This window comes from Photinus pyralis, unplaced genomic scaffold (genome assembly GCF_008802855.1).
Source record: "Photinus pyralis isolate 1611_PpyrPB1 unplaced genomic scaffold, Ppyr1.3 Ppyr1.4_LG9, whole genome shotgun sequence".
In the NCBI taxonomy this organism is placed as follows: Eukaryota; Metazoa; Arthropoda; class Insecta; order Coleoptera; family Lampyridae; genus Photinus; species Photinus pyralis.
Window position 1 is genome coordinate 19,372,717 of NW_022170878.1, and position 19,859 is coordinate 19,392,575.

Below are 19,859 nucleotides of genomic sequence, written 5' to 3' on the forward strand. Positions count from 1 at the left end.
GCAAGAGAGGCCTAAAACCCTAAAAGAGTGAGTTCAACCCCAGATTATTTAGCTGCTCAAAGGGGATCTCAAATGGGTCCGTGCAAGGTCAGGAAATTCCGACAGGCAAAGACAGATAATCTGAAGCGACGAGCCCACTGGACACACAAAAAGTACTCATACATTTTATTTCTTCCCAAAGACTTTTCTTATCCAGTGAAACTGCCAACTGCCCAAAGAAAATCTCAAATGACGTAACCCCAGATGTAACTGTGGGGTTGATTTTAATTGAGTTCCTTGTAAGTATGCCCAAAAGTATCAAGTCAGTCGCCGTGTTGAAGCACCTTAACGGTAAAACCTTTTAGGCACTACAACCTTTCGTTCAGACAAGAAGCTTTTATTCGACCTTTAAGTCCCCTGCACCTTTCCAAGACATCTTTAACTAAAAGATCGTTCTTCTTTCATAGTAACCCAAAAAAGGACAAGGCGCAGCAATGTATGTAACCTCAAGATCATGCGTAGGAAACTGAAATTTCGTCGGTTTCATAATGTAAAACAAACACCGACGGGAAAACACATTTATATCGCACTGAAACTCGCACTCTTCCAACTGACTGTGAGATATATCGTCCAGAGGGAATATTCGGGTATTGGAATCCAGCCAGACCTGATTAGTTTATTCGTTGCTGGCCACACGATCGAACGTTAAATAAGTGCATTTCTTGAATGCTCACGTGGTTTGGCCTGCTTAGACTTGCAACAATGCCGCCCCCTTTAGTTTTAGAATTAGCTATTGAATTGAGACGAAGCCTTTTGACGTTCTCCACCCGAAATTGATTTAATTTATAAGGGCTTAATGGCCTTTAAGGGACGTTAGGTCATACGGGATTTCTCTCACTCATTTTTTCGCCACGTGACTGTACAGCGCACACCTGCGCGACTGGTTGGAAGTGGAAGGGGGGACTGTGAGTTTTTTAGCAACTTAGAGAGCTGCCATTTCGAACAAAACCAATAACAAGAGGCGTATTTACCCCGCAAAAGAACTTCCTCGTATAGTGAAAACTAATGGACGGCGGATATACTTTCAACCGTGAAGGGTGCGAATCGTTACCTCTTAAAGCAACAACGAATAAGCACTAAGGTCCAAGGTGCAAAACGTTTTTTAGCGCTTGAAGTGGCTACTTCCGTTAAAAACAAGCTCGTCAATCAAAGCTCTTGTGTATGGAGGTGTTATTAATACACATTAAACGGCAACCGATAAAAAGATTAAAGACAATTAATTCGTGCTTTTGTTACAACTTATAATTTTCGTCAAAAATTGCACTGGTTGTTCTGGATTCAAACTCGTCAACCATCTTTCGAGATTCACTTTCAACGAGTAAGCAAGTTTTTACCTGGCGATACAAAAGGTTCAATTGTATTGGTGGGGCGTTTCACCAAAATGGGTTTCTATTTATCAAGTAAATGTAGAAATGGGAATTAGCAATATGAATTATTAATAAGCGCGGTTAGAAGTGCAATTTTAATTAAGATGTAAATAAATTAATAGTCGCGTTTACGGGGCACTAACTAGAGGGAAAGGGTGCCATTTTTTTCCAAAGATTTAAGTTCAAGGTCATTGATTATTTCATTGCTTTTAACAAATTATCAGCCAACAATAAAAGACAATGCAGCAGTAGCTTTTCCATCAATTTTGGTTCTTTTAAACGGTTTAAATTTGTTAAATAATAGTATATTAAGATACAAGTGTATAATCAAGTCTTTAAAGCACGCGCAACGAGTTTAAGGGCACGACGCAAAGCGGAGTACCTTTAACGTTGCAAGTGCTTTGAAGACCAATTATACACGTGTATCTGATAGTATTTTTTATTATACCTGCAGTATAATTTAAAAATAGGAAATACAATGAAATCATATTGACGTTATACTCGAAAACATGTCTAATTAAGTGGGCTGGGTGTTCGTAATTTCACGATTGCCATGGAAATGTCACTTGACGTTTGCTTATAAAAATCATCGTCTTTGAGAATTAAACGATTTCCGTTGAAAAAGATAATACACCGCCCATTAAATCGATTGTTGTAAAATCTAAACACACGTTGGTAGGTGTAAAATCCAAATCCAGTAAAGCCTATTATAAAGAATATGAAAAGTTGTTTCCATGGATGGACTAGGAAGTTACTTACGAATAAAGTCTTAAATGCATCCATAATGCTGGAATATATGAAGGAAATGTCAAAGGTATTTAAATCTTCTATATTTTGGTGCATTCATTCAAAACTTTAAAGCAATGCTGCGATTAAAAAGTGGAACAGATTTGGAAACATACCCTAAATTACGCGCGTTTGTGAAAGATTCAACGAAAGGGTAGGTACAAAAGCCAAAGAAATGTTCTGCATTTACAGAAAGCGACTTAAGAGGATTTTTTATTTCATCCAGATGACAGTTTCAAAAGTCATACTTGGAAGTATCGTTACTTAGCAACTTTAAAGCACGTGTGTTTTAAAGGCCCTTTTTCGCACGCATTTGAGTGTTTAAAACGGAGATTGTGATTCAGGTATAATAAAAAATGTTTATTTATGTACAATAAAACACAAAAATGCAACTATATGAAGAACAAGGTTTTAAAGATTGGTAACATTAAAAATTTAAAACAGAGACAATTTGCGATTTGGTGAATTATGAAATTTGTGAAGAAATATTTCTGGATCCAGAGATTCGGTCTTCTTTTTTTCAGCTTTTCAGGCCAGAAATGAAAGGTCCGCCATACGTTGATGATTCATACAATACCTCTGCGGACGGTTAATAGCAGTTAATCAAGAAAAAGACGTGATCGGTTATAATTCCTTATACCTCAAGAGTAGATTGTGGAAGGAGGGCACTGACAAAGACAAAATGAATGTTTTGAAAAAAAGTGCGCTTTATCTGCACAAGAGTATTGCACAATTTATCCTTGTTTAGGATTTCATCGCCATTCTCCTGCCAAGGCGGCGCCCTGATTCGCCCCCCCCCCCCACTTGGTTACGGCTCTGGTTATACTGCTTTACGTATGCATATTCGGGATGAGTTAAATGACGCGGATCATTGTAATTACAATGAAGGCGAGGAGAGTTTGTTAAATACGTCTACTCGTTACAGTTATTAAATGACAAAAACTCTGACAAAAACAGTGAAGGGGTACCTGCCGTAGCCGAGCGAGGTCACACGAGCCACCTGCGTAGATAGTTGAGTTATTTTTTTGTTGAAAAACTTCGTAAGATCCCTTTGAAAGACCTAAGGTGAAAAGTGAGAACACTGAGGCTCCCATACGTCTACAACAGGTGGGGCTCTCACATGCCTCCTGGAACACATCTTCCAGGAAATACGTACCTACCAGAAGAAACTACCCGGGTCGGTGTAAGACCGATCTACTGGAAAGTATAGCTCCCCGGGTGGTTACCGAGAAAGGTGGTCAACATGTACGGCCCATTTAAGAGTGCAGGACCGAACGGGACATTCCCGTCTCTTATGCAGAATGACCCGGAGCCGCTGATCTTACATTTGTTGCACCTCTTTAGAGCCTTCCTGGTTTTCAGATATATCCCCGAAGGCTGGAGAAAGGTAAGAGTTGTGTACCTACCTAAGCAAAGTCATGCTGAATATGACATGGCGAAGGAGTAGGTGTACAGGGCCGAATCTGGACCTTCAAGGTCGCCTTAAAAATTATGCCAGGGTCACGAACCGGTGACCTTGGAAATTAAGTCAAGGAGACAGTCCCCTGCCACGTAGGTAGCGCCCTTGCAAATTAAGTTAAGGTGAAAGTCGCGTGCCAGGCCGGCGATAACCCTTAGATATTAGATGAAGGTGACACATGGGTGGTGACCTTGGAAAGTTTGTCAGGGTCACGAACCGGTGACCTTGGAAATTAAGTCAAGGAGAAAGTCGCGTGCCACGTAGGTAGTGACCTTGGAAATTAGGTCAAGGTGAAATCCGCGTGCCCAATGGGTGGTGACCTTGGAAAGTAGGTCGCGGTAAAGTTCAAAGGGCATACCAGGTCATTGGTGTTAAATTACATTTTCAATGTCATCCAAGGTCAATGACCCCATTTTTGCGTTGCGTTTAAATTACAAATTCAAGAACATTCCAGATCAATGGCACGAAGTTTTGTGGTCCCAAAGCCGAAATACATTTCCAAGGGCATCCGAGGTCATTGTTGCCATAACTTTTTAATGTTATCCGAGGGCATTGGCTACATTTTTTTACAGGCCCATCAGCCTATGATCGTGTCATCTAAAAACGGTGGAGGAGCGGGTGGATACATACATAAGGAGTGGGGTACTGGTGTGTAGACCTCTGCATCCATTTCAACATACTTACAAGGCTACGGAGACGGCTCTAACAGCCTCGCGCGCAGACTGAAAGAGAGAATGACTGCCCCGGAGGAGAGGGGGGGCCTTGGGAGCGTCTTTAAATGTTAAGGATTCGATTTAATTAGTGAAGCTGCTGAAAGCGTTGGCATAGATGTTGTTTCCACTGCTGTAATGCCCGGTACTAGACGGGATCCTTCGCTCTCTGAAGGGGGACGGAGCGTATAACTGGAAAGTTTCCAAACAATGTGAATGAGCTTCATGCAGGGGGTTCTTGAGCAGGTGGATACGTAGTGCAGTACCCATGGACTTTTTGTTAACCCGAAAAATACCGAGGGGGTTCCATTTACGAATAGAAAAAGAGCGGACCATGATGGGTTCACTCTTCAAAGACGTCAACTGAGTGTGACCAGGTCAGGAAAGTGCACATTGAGTGAATAAGCAAAAAAAATTCGCCAATTCGCTTGTGAGCAAGAGGGGAAGAGTGCACTTTCAAGTTTTTATTTCGATTTTAATAGCCCTTATGACCATTTCATGTCTTAACGAGAATACAAACATGGAAATACCCTTAAAAAAGGTAATATCAGTCCCCTGGGTCCTGATGGACTCAACAAGCTGATTTTTCGCCACCTGCCCCTCCAACACCCTAACCTTCATATGCCAACTATACAATAAATTCCTCCAACATCTTACTTTCCCAAACCGCCATGATCCCGCAACCCAACGCCAACCTTACTGACCCATCTTCCTATCGCCCCATTTCACTTTCACTACCTAATTGCATTGGGAATGCTTTGAAAAAATCATTTCTACTCCCCTCAGAGAACACCTCGAATTCCAAAATCTTCCCCAACCAACTAGTACAGATTCGGCCCATGCCGCTCCACACATCCTTTACCCTTCGCCTGGTTCCCAGACAGTCGACCCAGTTTGGCACGCTGAACTTCCTCTCCGACAATTCGGAAGCGTACAATAATGCGAGCCGCAACGAGTCACTTCCCAAATTAAAATCAGTAGCAGCTCGCCTCAATGCACCACGCCATCATATCTCGCTTATACAAAATAAAATATGTTTTCTTAAGAAAATCTATAAGAATCAAAGGAAACACTATTGACCGTTGGTTTAATTGCCAGAAACGTTTGTTTTGGTTCCGGTTCGGCTTACACCTATATACAGTGTGTTTGGTTCTAAACTCTTACAGATTGACCTAATCGATACAATGAGATTATGTAAAACATAAGTTTTCTTGTGAGGAGGACTGAGCATGACTGTTTGGTAAGGCCAAAGGTTACCACATAGGAACGTACTTACCTGATGACTTATTGTCGGCGTCGAATTCGGGCCCATCGTGGGTTAGGTTCGCACTTGTTACAGAGAAACCACCGTCGCTGTCGTTCTTCCACTTCCACGTGCAGGTCCTCTCAAAGTCGCACTCGGTGCCGGGCAAACTGTAAGGTACTTCCTCCTGACTCTTCCTGAACGCGTAAAGGAGCCTCATCTTGTCATTCTCCCGGTTGTAGTTTTGCTCGGTGTTGATTCCTCCGTAATGCGAGGAGGGTGGTTGGCGTAAAAGCCCCGTGTAATTGACCTCCACTCTTGGCGAAGCGTCCAGGACCATTAAATCGTCCTTTTTCGGAAACTTCTCCTCGTTCAGCCTCTGCCTGATGTTCGCCAAGCTGTTTTGGCCATTCTTTGGTTCCCGCTTATTACGATACGGCTGCGTATTGCTACGATCTGGGCGAATTTGTTGGCTTTGAAGGCCCCAAAGTGGTCGCATACTCTCACATTGCGAGACAATCAAAATTAGGGAAACGAAGATGAGATTTCTGGTCGTGAACATTATACGTAAAGTTTGTTTTTCAAAGCGTACTCCAATTTACCACCGACATAACGTTTATGCGCAGTCACAACCTCGCCTTAGGCATATATTTACGTTAAAAATAAGAAACAAATGAATGGGATCTAAATTTGTCGACTACCGTTGGAGCTTGTCCAAGTGACGGTGTAGTAACATATTCGTATGAAAATTTGCACGTTGCGACCCTTGTTCTCGACGGAAACGTCAAAGATAACTCATTTCGAAGGAAGAAAACGACCAAAAAAACAACTGTTGCTGACCGTTCACGAAAAAATCGCAAAAAATTTGCATACGACGTCAAACATCTCATCACACAAATCTTACGGATAATTGCCTACTTATCCTCGACCTTTCGTGTCGTCGCCGGTTTACGACAAGCCAATTTAATTCACTTCCACTAAGTCCAATACGTGCATTGCCCAAATCACTAGTATTTACACGCCAAAAAAAAAACAAATTGCGGTCAATTTTCCACTAGAACGCGCCGTTTAATAGTTGAGCGACGACAAGCCCACTCGTCCCACCGACATAAGTGGCACTTATAATTATAAAATTGCCGCCGCACGAGTACCCGCAAAAATATTCTCTGACGAACTCTATCAGCGAAACCGCCTTTTGCCAGCCGAATTCTAACAAAGACAACGTATACGTTTCCAAATTTAAAGAGAGAGCTAACGTTTCGTATTGATTTTACCGCCTTCAAGAGAAAGTCGGTTTGAAAGTGAGATGCTTCCTTGGGGCGACATCTACGGGGATGCTGTCAATACACCAGATATAAATAGATTTTCTACAATTCGCTTAGTTTCCTCCTTTTCAGAAAGTGAAATTTTTTTTCAATTCGAGAAGGGTGTATTTGTGTGGTTTTACTGTCAGCACTTCTGATATATTCCCTATAAAGCGCCGTATGGTAGGCCACCTTTTAAACAGCAAAGTCACAATGTGAACATGCACTGATTCCATTTTTCTTCATAGTTCATATACCGTAATGATTCTAGATGTTGTGGCTAAATAAATTAACATATTTCAATTAATTTATTCATAAATCACATTTTTTTTTACCTACGTTTCCTATTTGTAAAATACAAAATATTTGCTCGAGGAGTGAGGTTTCTGTGTTTCATTTTGAGCAATTGATTATTTTACCGCGTAGGAATATTTAAATTATTCTTACAGCCTCCGAACCACATCCGAAAGCTCTCCTTCCGGGAAAGAAGGGAGTCAATCAATATTTTGATATTTCAGCGCCGTTAATTAATTACTAAGCGTTTTACATTCCCATAAGACGCGAAAACCAGGATAGAAACGAGTTTCAAATAGAGTCGTTTGCACGTCTTGCAAAGATGCCGGGGTGTAGATGACGACAACAGTTGTTGCGCAGAAAATTCCAATTAGACTAGGTGTTGATTGGATTAATGAGTAAGTATAAAAGTTTGAATGCATTGTTAATGAATGACGTTTTAGGTGGAAAGTGGAAGAGAGGCTGAAAGGTTCCACCCTGTATATACAACTTACGATGATACATACATTTTTGAGAGTTCGAAACCACGCAATTTCTGGGAGGGGAAAGCGATTTGCGCCATTTAGAAAGCACGAACGTGGGTTACGTTTGGCATCTTGTCTTGAATGGCGGTTGTGAACGCGTCGCTCCATAATTGTTTGTTGTTATTTTGTGTTTTTTGATGCAGGCAGTAATTTTTTCATTTCTTTATATCGTATTTGTGTTTTGTATGCCGCATTTTATATTTTTTGTGTGTTTCAATCTTTGTTTTTTGAAATTTACTTGGTTTAACCGCAATGCAGAATGACATGTTTAATACCGTTATCCTATTGTTTGTAATTGTTTACGTTTTTGGTGTAATGTTTGCTTAATTTATGTTTATTGATGTTGATTACTTGGTCTTGTCCCTGAAGTTACATTCATATATGTTGATCATTTTATTTTAATATATGTGGAAATTACCGATTCGTTGGTGTATGTACTGACTTGTTTGTTACTAACAATTTTCTCCGTGAATTAAGCAATCACGGGGGTGGTAAAAACTGTAACCATTTGAAGCACGACACCTAATTCCGTGATTGTCTTCGACTTTCAACTGTAGGCTCGTAACCCCGAGACCAGGGGCGGGTTACCTATCTGGCAGGGGCGGGATTACGCTAATCAAAGCTTTTCAGTTTAGAATCTATATGCGATAAATGAGTGGCGATTCAATAATTTCCATACATCTTGTGTTTAGTTAAATTTGCCTACAAGGCCATGTAATTTTCCATCTTGCTTTTAACAAAAGGATTTTATTCCACCAAAGATGAGCATCCTGTGTATTTCACCCTTTCTTAGAATCTTAGTACCTGCTTACCTGACCCATAATTCCCAAAACTTGTTTTTAACCTATATATGTTACCTCTTGAAGTTTACCTGCTACTTTTTGTTATGTTATAATTTTATGTTACGCATTCACATCATTACAAATAATTAATTTTACTACACCATTTAATATTAATTTTACGGCTGGTTTTTTATGAGTAAGTTCTTTTTTTGCCAGCCTATTTCTATTTTTATTCGGTGAAATACCATTTTCAAAGTTTATTTTTGCAATGTAATTTATTTCGACTTAAATTTCCGAGCTTTTACAATCAATAATAATTGCGATCATTATTAAACACACTTTTCACAATTTCAGTGTTTTATTTTACCATAGTATAATACACGTTCCTTCCCTACTGTGCTTCAGGTCATAGAGTTCTTTACAACTAACGAAAGGGGGCCCTGCCTTAGATGTCTTATCAAGTACCACTTTTCAAATTTAAGCGGGATCTCGTTTAGTTTTGGAGGGAATAGTCATTCGGGTGGCCATTTTTAAATGTTGCCGGGTTGACTTTATTTCCGTATTCTTGTAATGTTAAGTTAGCGTAGAACCTGGCGGTTAAGTACACTATAAGGCGATTCTTTAAATACAATAATATAACAAAAAAAAGGCTTTTTCGATAGTGGTTCGACAGTATTAGTGCACATTTTAAACGATGTTTTTTTGTGTTTGGGCAGTCAGCCTGTTGGATGTTAAGATGGCGTTCGTCTGTTTGATACTGACGGCCGGTTGCAGGAAAGCGAATTATAATCAAAATCCTTGAGATGCCCCAACCTTAGCAACATCCTGTGAATATGATTGTGATATAACCGGCTTTATGGCTCACTGGTAGAGCGTTGGGCTATAAATCCGGAGGTCGGGTGTTCGAACCTGGGTTAAGGTGAATTTTTCATCTGCGGCGGAAATGGAAATTGCCTTAGACCAGTTTCGAGCATTCTACCGGCTACTCCGAATTAGGTTTTCCTGCAGTTTTCCTAATTCGTAAGTTAAATACCGGAGTAGTATAGACCTTCTGCAGAGGCACCTCTAAATAGCATTATGCGGGTCACTCTGTAATTGGACGCAAGCCTGTTGAGGGCCCAGAACAAGAGAGGCATAATAAATAAATAAATTAATAATAAATACGAAGCACCCTATACATCATGTTAGTTACACAAGCTGCCAACCGAAATCTGGTGGGGTTACAGAAAAGGGAAAGTGGGCGAAGATGAGACGGATGGAATTTCTCGGAAGATCACATGTGTTTACCATTTCAAACACTTGCCGTCCAGTTTTTTCCTAGAAATGCGTGAAAGGCAGGGAATGGGCGATTTTCGGGTGGTTTTTAGGGGTGTTAAGAGATCAAGTTACAGAGTCGCTTGGGGTAGTCAATAAATAAGATTTAACATGTGTGTTCATGGTCTTTTGCTTGTAACCGGCTTAAGTGTAAAGTACGGTTTATCTCGAAATATTTTGGTACTTATACCTTAATCATTACTGTGTGCTTTTGTTTTTTTATCAGGTGAGGTATTTGCTTTATTCAATTAATCTATAAATGTGTTTAACTTGAATGCAGATTGTAACCCTTTTCTTATGTACTTACTGGATTCAATCACTTGTACTTCTTAATGTGTAACCTTTGTTGGTATTGGCAATCATGTTTCATTGTGCTGTACATACTTGCATGTGTACCTACATATTTAATTTGTGTATTGTGCTTTTTAGTCACTCTCGATTATTTCATTGCATTTCATTATATTTGCTTATTTTGGGCTGTGAGTAATCAAGAGGGAAGTGTGCTTGTTTAGAGGGGATCGAGTTATTCAAGTTTATACGGGTCTTGGTGAACCTAACACTAACATTTACACTCGTTCCGAAACCCAACAACTTTAGCCCACGTCTACAGGCACCCCATTGGGCCTGGGTAATCCTACCGTCCGGCGAGGCATATATAATATCTCTTAGTTTTGTCTGATGTATGTGTTGTAATAGCTGATGGGGAATGGCTCGATTCCATTTTGTTTACTCATAGCGTGTATGTAGTATTTACCCCGTTTTCGAGAGGGCTCAAAAGTGCTGTACATTAGATGTTAGCTGTAGGCTTTGTTCATTATAGGACTACTCCGAATTAGGTTTTCCTAATTCGTAAGGTAAATGCCGGAGGACAACTTACGACCCTCTGCAGGGGCGCCGTATTGGTATTGGTATAAGCTTCAATATAATCTTAATCAGCTATTGCTTTTGGTGTTCCTTACCCATAAAACGCCCTCAGTGCCTGCTGAGAACTCAGTTATTACACAACGTAGGTGTCTCATGACGACCACGATCTTAGTGCACTCGGAGTGGCCCCCGAGTGACAGATTCTCGCGGGAAACTTAAGCGAGAATGTTCAAATAGGCAGCCATGTTAGTTTGGCATTCCCGCTACTACCAGAATATGGTCAAATATTCCGGTGTGACTTGAAGTTGGCGTTAGACCGCCAAGATAGTGGAGGCTAAGATCATTACATCCTTATTTGCCAAATCTGAGTTTAAACAAGAATTTTGACATTTGATTGGCTGCATACTGTAGTACCTATAAAGCCAATCAAATGTCTTAATACCGGTGTAAACAATAATCCTGGATTATTTTTTTGTGGAACAGTGAAATTTATATAATGAGGATTGTTTAATGATGTTCGACGTAATCGAATGGATTAATCAATTTCGTGAGAAGTTTAAAGCGCATCCCGAAAAATATAAGATTGAATGTGTATCAATCAAGTCGTTGAGCCTTTCTACAAGACTGAACTACGAATTTTCTTTCCACCATTCGAGAAGCCACAAATTTAATCATTAAATGTCACAAAGCCAGTTCGTGTTATCAAAATTAAGTGTACTGAATATAGAAAGAGAATGAAGTTTTTTGAAGATTTCAGCGAGTGTTCAGTTTTTTGTACGCACGAAAACAGCAGTTAACGACCAGATTATTGCATTATTAAAAACCGCAAGTTATTAAGATTTTTTTAATTAACTGTCTATCGATCGCTTGCATGCGTGGTATATGTAAACAGGCCCTGAGTGCTTCTCTTCATTTCAATTTGTGTATAGCCCGAATAAATGTTTTTTATTTGTTAATGGACAATTTTGTGTTTAAACGAACCCTAAATTTTACGACACAGGATTAGAGTTCTCATGTTAAATTTGATATTCGTGCCAGAGTTATGCTTTTTCAAATTTTGTTTAAATATAGTTTCTTGGAAATTTCTATTCAGGTTCATTTAATTGAGCTAGATGGACACGTGTGTTTTGTGAGGTGGCTTTGCACGGCATACAGCAGTCTCTAAAGTCTGTTCAAGCCTTCAGTACATTTCAGCATTTACAACATAAAGGGTTTTTAGAACTCATAAAGAGGTGCCTTCTGGAGTTTCATCTAGACTTAAAATATTTATGACCTTCTAAGAGCATTTAAAACCTCACTTACCAGGAGGACAGGACCAACCCACTATAGAGCTAAGCGAAGGGGTACCTAGCTTCTAAAAGATTTTTTAAAGCTCACTAAAAACAGGTCCACAAAAAAAAACGTTTAAGTCTTGCAGGTATTTAATGAAACAGAGAACACCCTGTTGCTTGCACGGGTCGCCAAATATTCGTTCTCGAATGGTTTTCAATGGATTTTAAACCTTTAAATGTCATCTAAAGCCATTACCAGAGTTTCAAAAGCTTGCGGAAGCCCTTTAAAGGTCAAGTAAAAACTGTTTAGTAATCTTGAATAGATTCTTGTTGGGTTGTCGAGGTTTATTACGAGTTTTAAGGGCACCTAGCCGGATATAACGGCTTCTAAAACACCAAAAATCTCGTTGAGGGTTTCGAAAACTTTTAAGAGGCCTTATAAGGACTCTACAAACCCTTAAAAATGCGCCCCCTTTCCCGCCCCGATTTGAGTGCACCTTTTAAATTTATTATATACCTATTTATAGGACCTTGACGTTCATGCGTCCTTAAGGATTGTACTATAACAGTTTGAAGTCTTCAAAAGGCTTTCATCCCTAATATTGATTGAGAACTGAAACATGGAGAACTTTTGACACCTTTTAGAGCCATTAAAGGCCCCTAAAAACTTTGAGGGTTTTTATGAGTTATTACCTCGGTTATTACTATCTGCGACGAGTTGCGACTTAAGCCCATGTGGACCTTTAAGAGTGTTTTAAGAGGTTTCATAAGCCTTTAAGGACATTTAAGGGTCAGTAGATGTTAATAATCTCAAATGATTTTCAAAGACCCTTGGGAACTTTCAAAAGCCCTCTAGGGTGTTCTAAAGCCATTTTTAGGGTCTATAAAATCTTCAATAGCCGTCATGGATATCCAACTACTTCTTAGAGGCACCACATAAGTCGTCTAGTGGATTTAAGGCCTATTAATTGACTTTTAGAAGAATTTGGAGTCTCTTCAAGACTTTGGAGTCTTTGGGGCTTTCAGCTCACCCAAAATGAGTTATTAGCCCTTAAGGTCATTTAAGAGCTTTGAAGGTTTCACAATCTTAACAATCGTTTAAAATATTAAGAAGCCTTTTTCGCCCATCTTGAGAGTATTGTTGTGCAAACTGCGCCATGCAGACGCCTTCTCTGGATTCGGCAATAATGACGAGTCACTCTGTATGTCTAATTTCAATTTTCATGAACATTAAATGTCATCATGGATTCGGTTTGAACGCAATGCCGATCATATTGTTTGATTTCAAGGTCAATCTTGTTTTGCATCAAAACCGTTAGTTGTTAATTTTGTTTAAATAATTACCTTGTTTGTTTTGTTTATTTAATTGTACCTAAATCTAAAGTGCCTACGTGTAAAAATTAAGTTTTTTCATCTGGAAACATTTGCTTAATTATTGTAAAACTTTATCTCCGGTCTACGATAGGGACTGTTATTGTTGCGTACGCTAATTACATATCAAGATAAGCACGTGTTATCGCCGTTAAGAAAGTACAGGTGCATCAGCTGGGTGTTTTATGTCCTCGTGCTGTAACGGTTGGATACAACCTTAAAGTATAGTAGGGATTTTGGTCACGGGTCTGATTTTTGCCCGTAGTATGATTATTGATTTACTGTCTTCGTTAATTTTCGGAGTTGTACGATTCGAGACCGTCTTGTAGAAGACGGCGATTTTGTAATGGGGTTGGCACTAGAAAATTGTTGCTCATGTAAATTAGTTAGAAATCGGGCCATCCATTTGGTTGGTTTGCAGAAAACAGATTGGGGATTGTCCGGATGCCGTTTGACTGGTGTATTTGGAAAACACTCTGTATTTGTGTTCTTTACAAACTAATCAAAGACTCAGTTCCAGTCACATCTCCACCTTTTGTACTTATATTGCATTTTTATTTGAACACATTAACAGAAAAACCGATAGGTACGAAATCCATTAGATTATATACCACTCTACCTCAAAAAAAATCACAGAATAATTCCTTGTTGGCATTACATAACTACGAATTATGAGTACACGGACTAGCCACGACCTGCAACCATTTGAGCCACTATTAGAACACAAAAGGTCGTCAGTACGAATAATCCCGCGGAAACTCCTCGTAATACAGGTACCTTTTTCTCGTCTGAAAACAAAAAAAGGTATAGTGAGACAGTTATCACGTTAGTGAGGCACTGAAATAAAAGTGCGAAGCAAATAAAGTTGAAAGGATCTACTTCGCTACAAGTTGAGGTTACTAAGTCTACGCCTCTGCAAGAGAAATGAGCAGTACGCCAAAGAAGCGTATCAAATAAACAGTGCTGCCATGCGAGAATATGATTTACAGACAACTTACCCTCTTCGTCATCAAGCTTTGCAATAGATGGCAGCCCTATGTGTAAGATAACAATTACTTCCCATACACCATATATTATACAAACAAACAGAGCAAATAGTTAATTGAAACTACCCCTTAACCACAAGCAGTGTCAATGTGTATTTTACCTTCTTCCACTTCTCCCTCTTTATCATCGGCCCAATCCAAACTTCGCGCGATCGCCATTTTCCATCTGGCATACTTCACATCCCGTTCTAAAACAGTCCCAGATACTGTTAAGTTCCGAGTTTCGCTACTTACGATTTTCGGTAATCGACGGGAGGAAAACATCGCTGGGAACAGTCTGAATGTTCTTCAGATTCCAAACGCCTACGCCTTCAGCGTATCCGGCGGCTATTGCAGATCCCAAAGCGGTCGTTTCGGTCATCAACGGCCTCACTGCAAGCCAATCGTAGTCTAACGCCGAAGTGAAACGGGAAAAAATTTACCAACGGGAATGCCGCAGTAGTCGGCCTGAATCTGCATCAGGTAGTTATTGGCGGTCATACCGCCGTCGACTAGGAGCTTCGAGAGCGGATAGCCGCAGTCCAATCCCATCGCTTCCAGAATGTCCCTCGTCTGGAACGCGACCGCTTCGAGCGCCGCCTTTACAATGTGTCCAGGCTTAGTCTCGTCCGTTAAACCGACGATTACACTGAAAGGAGACCTCAGGATCGTTTACGCAAGTCACGAAAGATACCTGCGGGCGTCCTTTCTCCAGTACGGCGCGTACAGGCCCGAGAACGCGGGCACGAACGACACCTCTCCGACGCCGTCGACCTTTTCCGCAATGTCCGCCGAATCGCCGGCGCATTCGAGAATTTCTAAATTGTCGCAAAGCCACTGCATGGCGACACCTGTACAAGTCAGATGTTATATCAAGTGCTTTCTATGATTTTTGAATAACCCATGTATTACCAGCAAAGCAATAACAAAGATCGTGTAACTTAATCCAATCGACATGTTTTTTAAACCTTCCTTATTGGGGGGGTTTCCTTAAATACTAGAGATAACCGGTGTTTTTGTTTCGCGAAGGTATGAGAACGTGGCTTTTTTCTTTACGTTAAATTTTTCGGGCAGTCCGCCTATGTATGTGAAGACGTATTTCGTCAGTATTGTAATAAAATGCAGAAGTTGAGCAAAAATAATGATGTAGTAAAAGTTAAAGAGACGTATTTTAAAGTGTTTTGTCCGTTAACGAATCAACTTGAGTAAAGCAAGTTGTATTAATGAAGTTTGTCATTGATTAAAAGTTAAAAGTCGTCACCCAATTCGGTCTTCACATTCAACAAGCCAGATTTTGTCATCAAGTTCAGTGTTAACAAGAACAATGGAAGTTTCCTAAAGCTGTCGGAGTGTATTTTGTCAGTTAAGTGCGGCTGATTATCGCAAACTTATTTAAATATTATTTAATAACTGTCAGGAATTAAGGTTTTTTTTATTTGTCTGTCGAACGCCTGCGCGTGTGGTAACAGTATCTTCCAAGTGTCCTAAGCATATCTTCTAAGAGCATTTCTAGCAATACCTTTTTCAAAGGAAGGGGGCTTTTTTAAACTATCCGAAGGTAGTATTATAAGAAGACCTCTAAAGAAGTTTTCATGGCTTAAAAGAACATTTCGTCTGACCGTGACTTATTTTTTGGAAACCATTTTTCCGTATCGAAACTGGCCCAGTTCAAGGTCGCTCGTCACCTGGTGTAGTAGGTCCAGGTGACGTGCCACGTGGCCTTGAAAAAATAGATCAAGTTGAAACTCGTGTGCCACGTGGACGGCGACCTTGGAAAATAGGATGAAAATATAAGATGACATGCCACGTGACTGACTTTGGCTATATTACATGTTGGAGGTCATCGAAAGTAAATGACCTGAATTGTGATATCAAATTACATTTTCAATGTCATCAAAGGTCAATGACCTCAATCTCAAAATTCGTTTTCAAGGACATCCACGGTTAATGACTTCATTGTTATGTGGTGTCGGATTAAATTTTCCGGGTCATCCTAAGACAATGGACCCATTTTTGTGGTGTCCGATCACAGTTTCAAGGTCGTATAAAGGCAAAGCCCGCTCTTTTGTGGTGTCTAATTATACCAAGGTCATCAAACCCACTTTTTCTGTGTCCAAGTATACTTTCAGTCAGCCAATGTCAATGGCCTCATTTTTTATGTGTTGTCTAATTACATTATCAAGGTCATCCAAGGATAATGAACCCATTTTTGCGGTCAGATTACATTTTCAAGGACATCCAAGGTCACTGTCCCCATTTTTAGTTTACGTTTAAGGTCATAAACATTTTATTTCGTAATTTTTGTCTTGTCGTGCCTCGAAACTATTGCACTCGCGGCTTGACGCATAATGTCCTCCGACAACCTCCCGCGGCTTATTACTCACTTTCTTTAACATAAAAAAAATGGCTGCGAAAGTGTTCTAAATTCACCATAGAAGACTCACTTGCCAGAAACTTCGAATGGCCAGAACCCTCATAAGCAGCAGAGAACGAAAAGGATCTGATTCTACTGAACCAGTCACGTAAATCTCATTTCTTTCGCCTTATCTCGCGATTTACTGTTGCCACCAACTGTTCACACAAAAATACAGGTCCGCATCCAGGAACTATGTCAAAGTATACTTTCAGTCAGCCAATGTCAATGGCTAATCTATCAATGGTCAATCTAATTACATTCTCAAGATCATCCAAGGATAATGAACCATTTTTGCGGTCAGATTACATTTTCAAGGACATCCAAGGTCACTGTGCTCATTTTTTAGTTTACGTTTAAGCTCATAAACAATTTATTTCGTAATTTTTGTCTTGTCGTGCCTCAAAACTATTTCACTCGCGGCTTGACGCATAATGTTCTTCGGCAACCTCCCGCGGCTTATTACCCACTTTCTTTAACATAAAAAAATGGCTGCGACAGTGTTCTAGATTCACCATAGAAGTCACTTGCCAGAAACTTAGAATGGCCAGAACCCTCATAAGCAGCAGAGAACGAAAAGGAAAAGGCCGCCATTTTGTTTATTTCATGACGAAAAGTAATCAATATTATAGTTTTTCATTGTGAACAGTTGGAATAAATTTGTCACTGCTATCAGTGTAATTATGCTACACTTAAGCGTTCGCTTAAAGTGTCACCTATTAACGCACACAACCTTCCCCAGCATTTAATTAATGAATAGTGTAATTATTGCGCTACTAAGCAAAACTTAAAGCGGCATATTCACATTGAAGGATGTGTGTGCGATTAGGTTTGCTACAAATAGTAAGAAACATTTAAATCGCCATTTATTAAAGCACGACACGTCGAAGAATACCTATTGTTTAAATTGTGGTCAGTGTAATTATTCCACGAATAGTAAGGCCGTTTTAGAGCATAATCGACGTAAGGGATTGTCGGCACGAGTGCGCTAGAAATTGAATTGAATTTAATTCTTAAGAAACAGGCCTTTTAGGTAGGATAGGATTAAGGGGTTGTATATTTAAGACAAATTCAATTCACTTTCACATTATTGGTATTGTTTACAAACAGCTCCCACCAATATACGCCATTTGTAAATTACATCAGCGCCTCTAGTGTTAATCTGAATCGCGAATTAAACGGTTATTTTAAAACCGTCCAGCTAACACTAACAACCTGAAAAAGGTGACATACCGGCTACTGCCACAGATCCTTCCAACGCATAGAAAACAGGACTATTTCGCCCTAACTGATAGGCAACCGTTGTCAATAAACCATGGTTCGACTGGACGATCTAAAACTGCCTCGGTGACTTTCTGAGGAGAAACCTCGAAACTTACCGCGGTGCTGGTATTGTAGAGGAGAAAACATCCAGTTCCGTACGTGCTTTTCGCCTGACCCTGCTGAAAGCACATCTGTCCCACGAGCGCGGCCTGCTGATCACCTAAACACTGCCTCAACTTGTAATAAACCTGCACGCAAAAAAATACGAACATCTTACGCCCGAAATTGGTACGCCGCACAGCGCAGACTCGCTCAAATACCCGTAAATTTCCGACGAACTCCTAATTTCCGGCAAGACGGCGAGCGGTACGTCGAATACCTTGCACAGGTGAGGGTCCCACTTCAACGTGTTTATATTCATCAGCATGGTACGTGAGGCGTTCGTTACGTCGGTTATGTGTAAGCCGCCGTTAACGCCGCCCGTCAGATTCTGCAAGAATTATCTAGTCAGTCGGTCGAAAAAGATCGACGAGTTACCCAAATGAGCCAAGTGTCGATCGTTCCGAAAAGGCATCTACCATCACTGATAGCATCCCTGACCTTTGGAACGTTGTCAATTAGCCACCTCAACTTCACCGCACTAAAGTAGGTGCTTACAGGAAGCCCACACAACGATTTCAAGAAATTTTTGTTACGCTTGCCATTTGATAGTATTTTATCGACAGTCACGCTCGTCCTCATATCCAACCAGACTAAAAAAAAGAGAGAGAACATAATTGTTGCGTCGTCGTCAGTGTCTTATCACAATAACCACAAAAACAACACAGTAAATTACTGCTTTTATTTAATTTGATAAAAAATATATATAATTTGCAGGTGTTCCTTTGTGTAAAATTTCTCTCTCTTTGATACGTAGTCGCCTTGAAATTCTGCGGGACATCTCAACTTTTGGGAATTCTATGTGGGTTACACTGGGCCTCGCAATGGGCAACCAGGTGAGTTACACAGCAATATAAAGTGAATGATGTATAAAGTGTCCCATTTTCGGCACTTTCATGAGGCATCTGCTTCAATATAAGCGACGTGCCCTTTTTGGGCCAAACTAAGAATAAGAAAATCAAAATTTGAAAATGTAGGTTCCAAAATTATCATACCTAACCTCATTGTTTTAAATGGGAGTGTATCTTTTCAAAAACAAACCAAATTTAAAACAAAATAGATTTCAAAAATGTTTTTGAATATTTTCGAATCTTGAGTTTACCATTTTCACCCAAAAAGAGTGGGTACATGACGCCCTCTTACTTTTTTGATACAATTACAGACACATCCTATAAGTGTTGAAAATTTGACACCCTGTACATTAATCGTTATACAAGAGCCACATCTCTAACTGTCTAACTGCTGTTATTTTTAGGTTCTGGTTCGGCTTAAGAGACTTTCAGTACACTTGGGGGGAAACTAATTCGCCCTGTGTATTTCAGTCTACAAAAATGATCCGTTTAAGGGCGTTTTAGTCTTCTTCGAAAGGTTTTAAGTTTCTTGACAAACCTCTTGTGTCTTTTGAGACTGAGTCGTTTTGGGTCTGAAATACTTAAATGTTTTCTCTTAAAGACCTTTCAATGGTCTCCACCACATTTGACTGCCCCTTAGGGCATCTGACAAACCTTTAAGAGCGTTTATGAGAGTTTTTAAGACTAATTTTTGCACCTGATGCATGATCTAAACTAATTTAAGTACCCAAAGCGTTGTACAGAGGTTTTCCGGTTCGCGAGTCCCACACGACCGTAGTCTCCCTCTGGTTTGTTATGCCGACCGCCACAATATCAAGGG

At 40.0% G+C, this 19,859-nt stretch overlaps 1 protein-coding gene across 2 annotated transcripts; it reads right to left on the reverse strand.

Moving 5' to 3' along the window:
- Positions 1-13,861: 13,861 nt before the first annotated feature.
- Positions 13,862-19,853, reverse strand: LOC116180859 (glycerol kinase 3-like). 2 transcript variants are annotated; one of them, XM_031501018.1, is made up of 11 exons: positions 19,767-19,853; positions 18,567-18,781; positions 18,307-18,519; positions 18,146-18,256; positions 18,000-18,099; positions 15,048-15,204; positions 14,797-15,002; positions 14,609-14,746; positions 14,476-14,562; positions 14,327-14,362; positions 13,862-14,116 (listed from the first exon to the last, which is right to left on the reverse strand). In XM_031501018.1, the coding sequence occupies exons 2-11, from the start codon at positions 18,768-18,770 to the stop codon at positions 14,013-14,015; spliced, it is 1,356 nt and encodes a 451-aa protein (XP_031356878.1). In that variant the 5' UTR covers positions 18,771-18,781; positions 19,767-19,853; the 3' UTR covers positions 13,862-14,012. The 2 variants fall into 2 exon arrangements, with proteins under 2 accessions (XP_031356878.1, XP_031356879.1); XM_031501019.1 differs by lacking the exon at positions 14,327-14,362.
- Positions 19,854-19,859: the final 6 nt, after the last annotated feature.

Bases quoted from the DNA above. Each gene is read 5' to 3' on its own strand.
- LOC116180859 (XM_031501018.1), bottom strand. From the start codon at position 18,770: ATGAGGACGAGCGTGACTGTCGATAAAATACTATCAAATGGCAAGCGT. The intron at 18,257-18,306 runs GTAAGATGTTCG...AAGTTGAGGCAG, and splicing joins GCGGCGTACCAATTTCGGGC to TGTTTAGGTGATCAGCAGGC. The intron at 14,747-14,796 runs GTAAATTTTTTC...ATTGGCTTGCAG, and splicing joins CTACTGCGGCATTCCCGTTG to TGAGGCCGTTGATGACCGAA.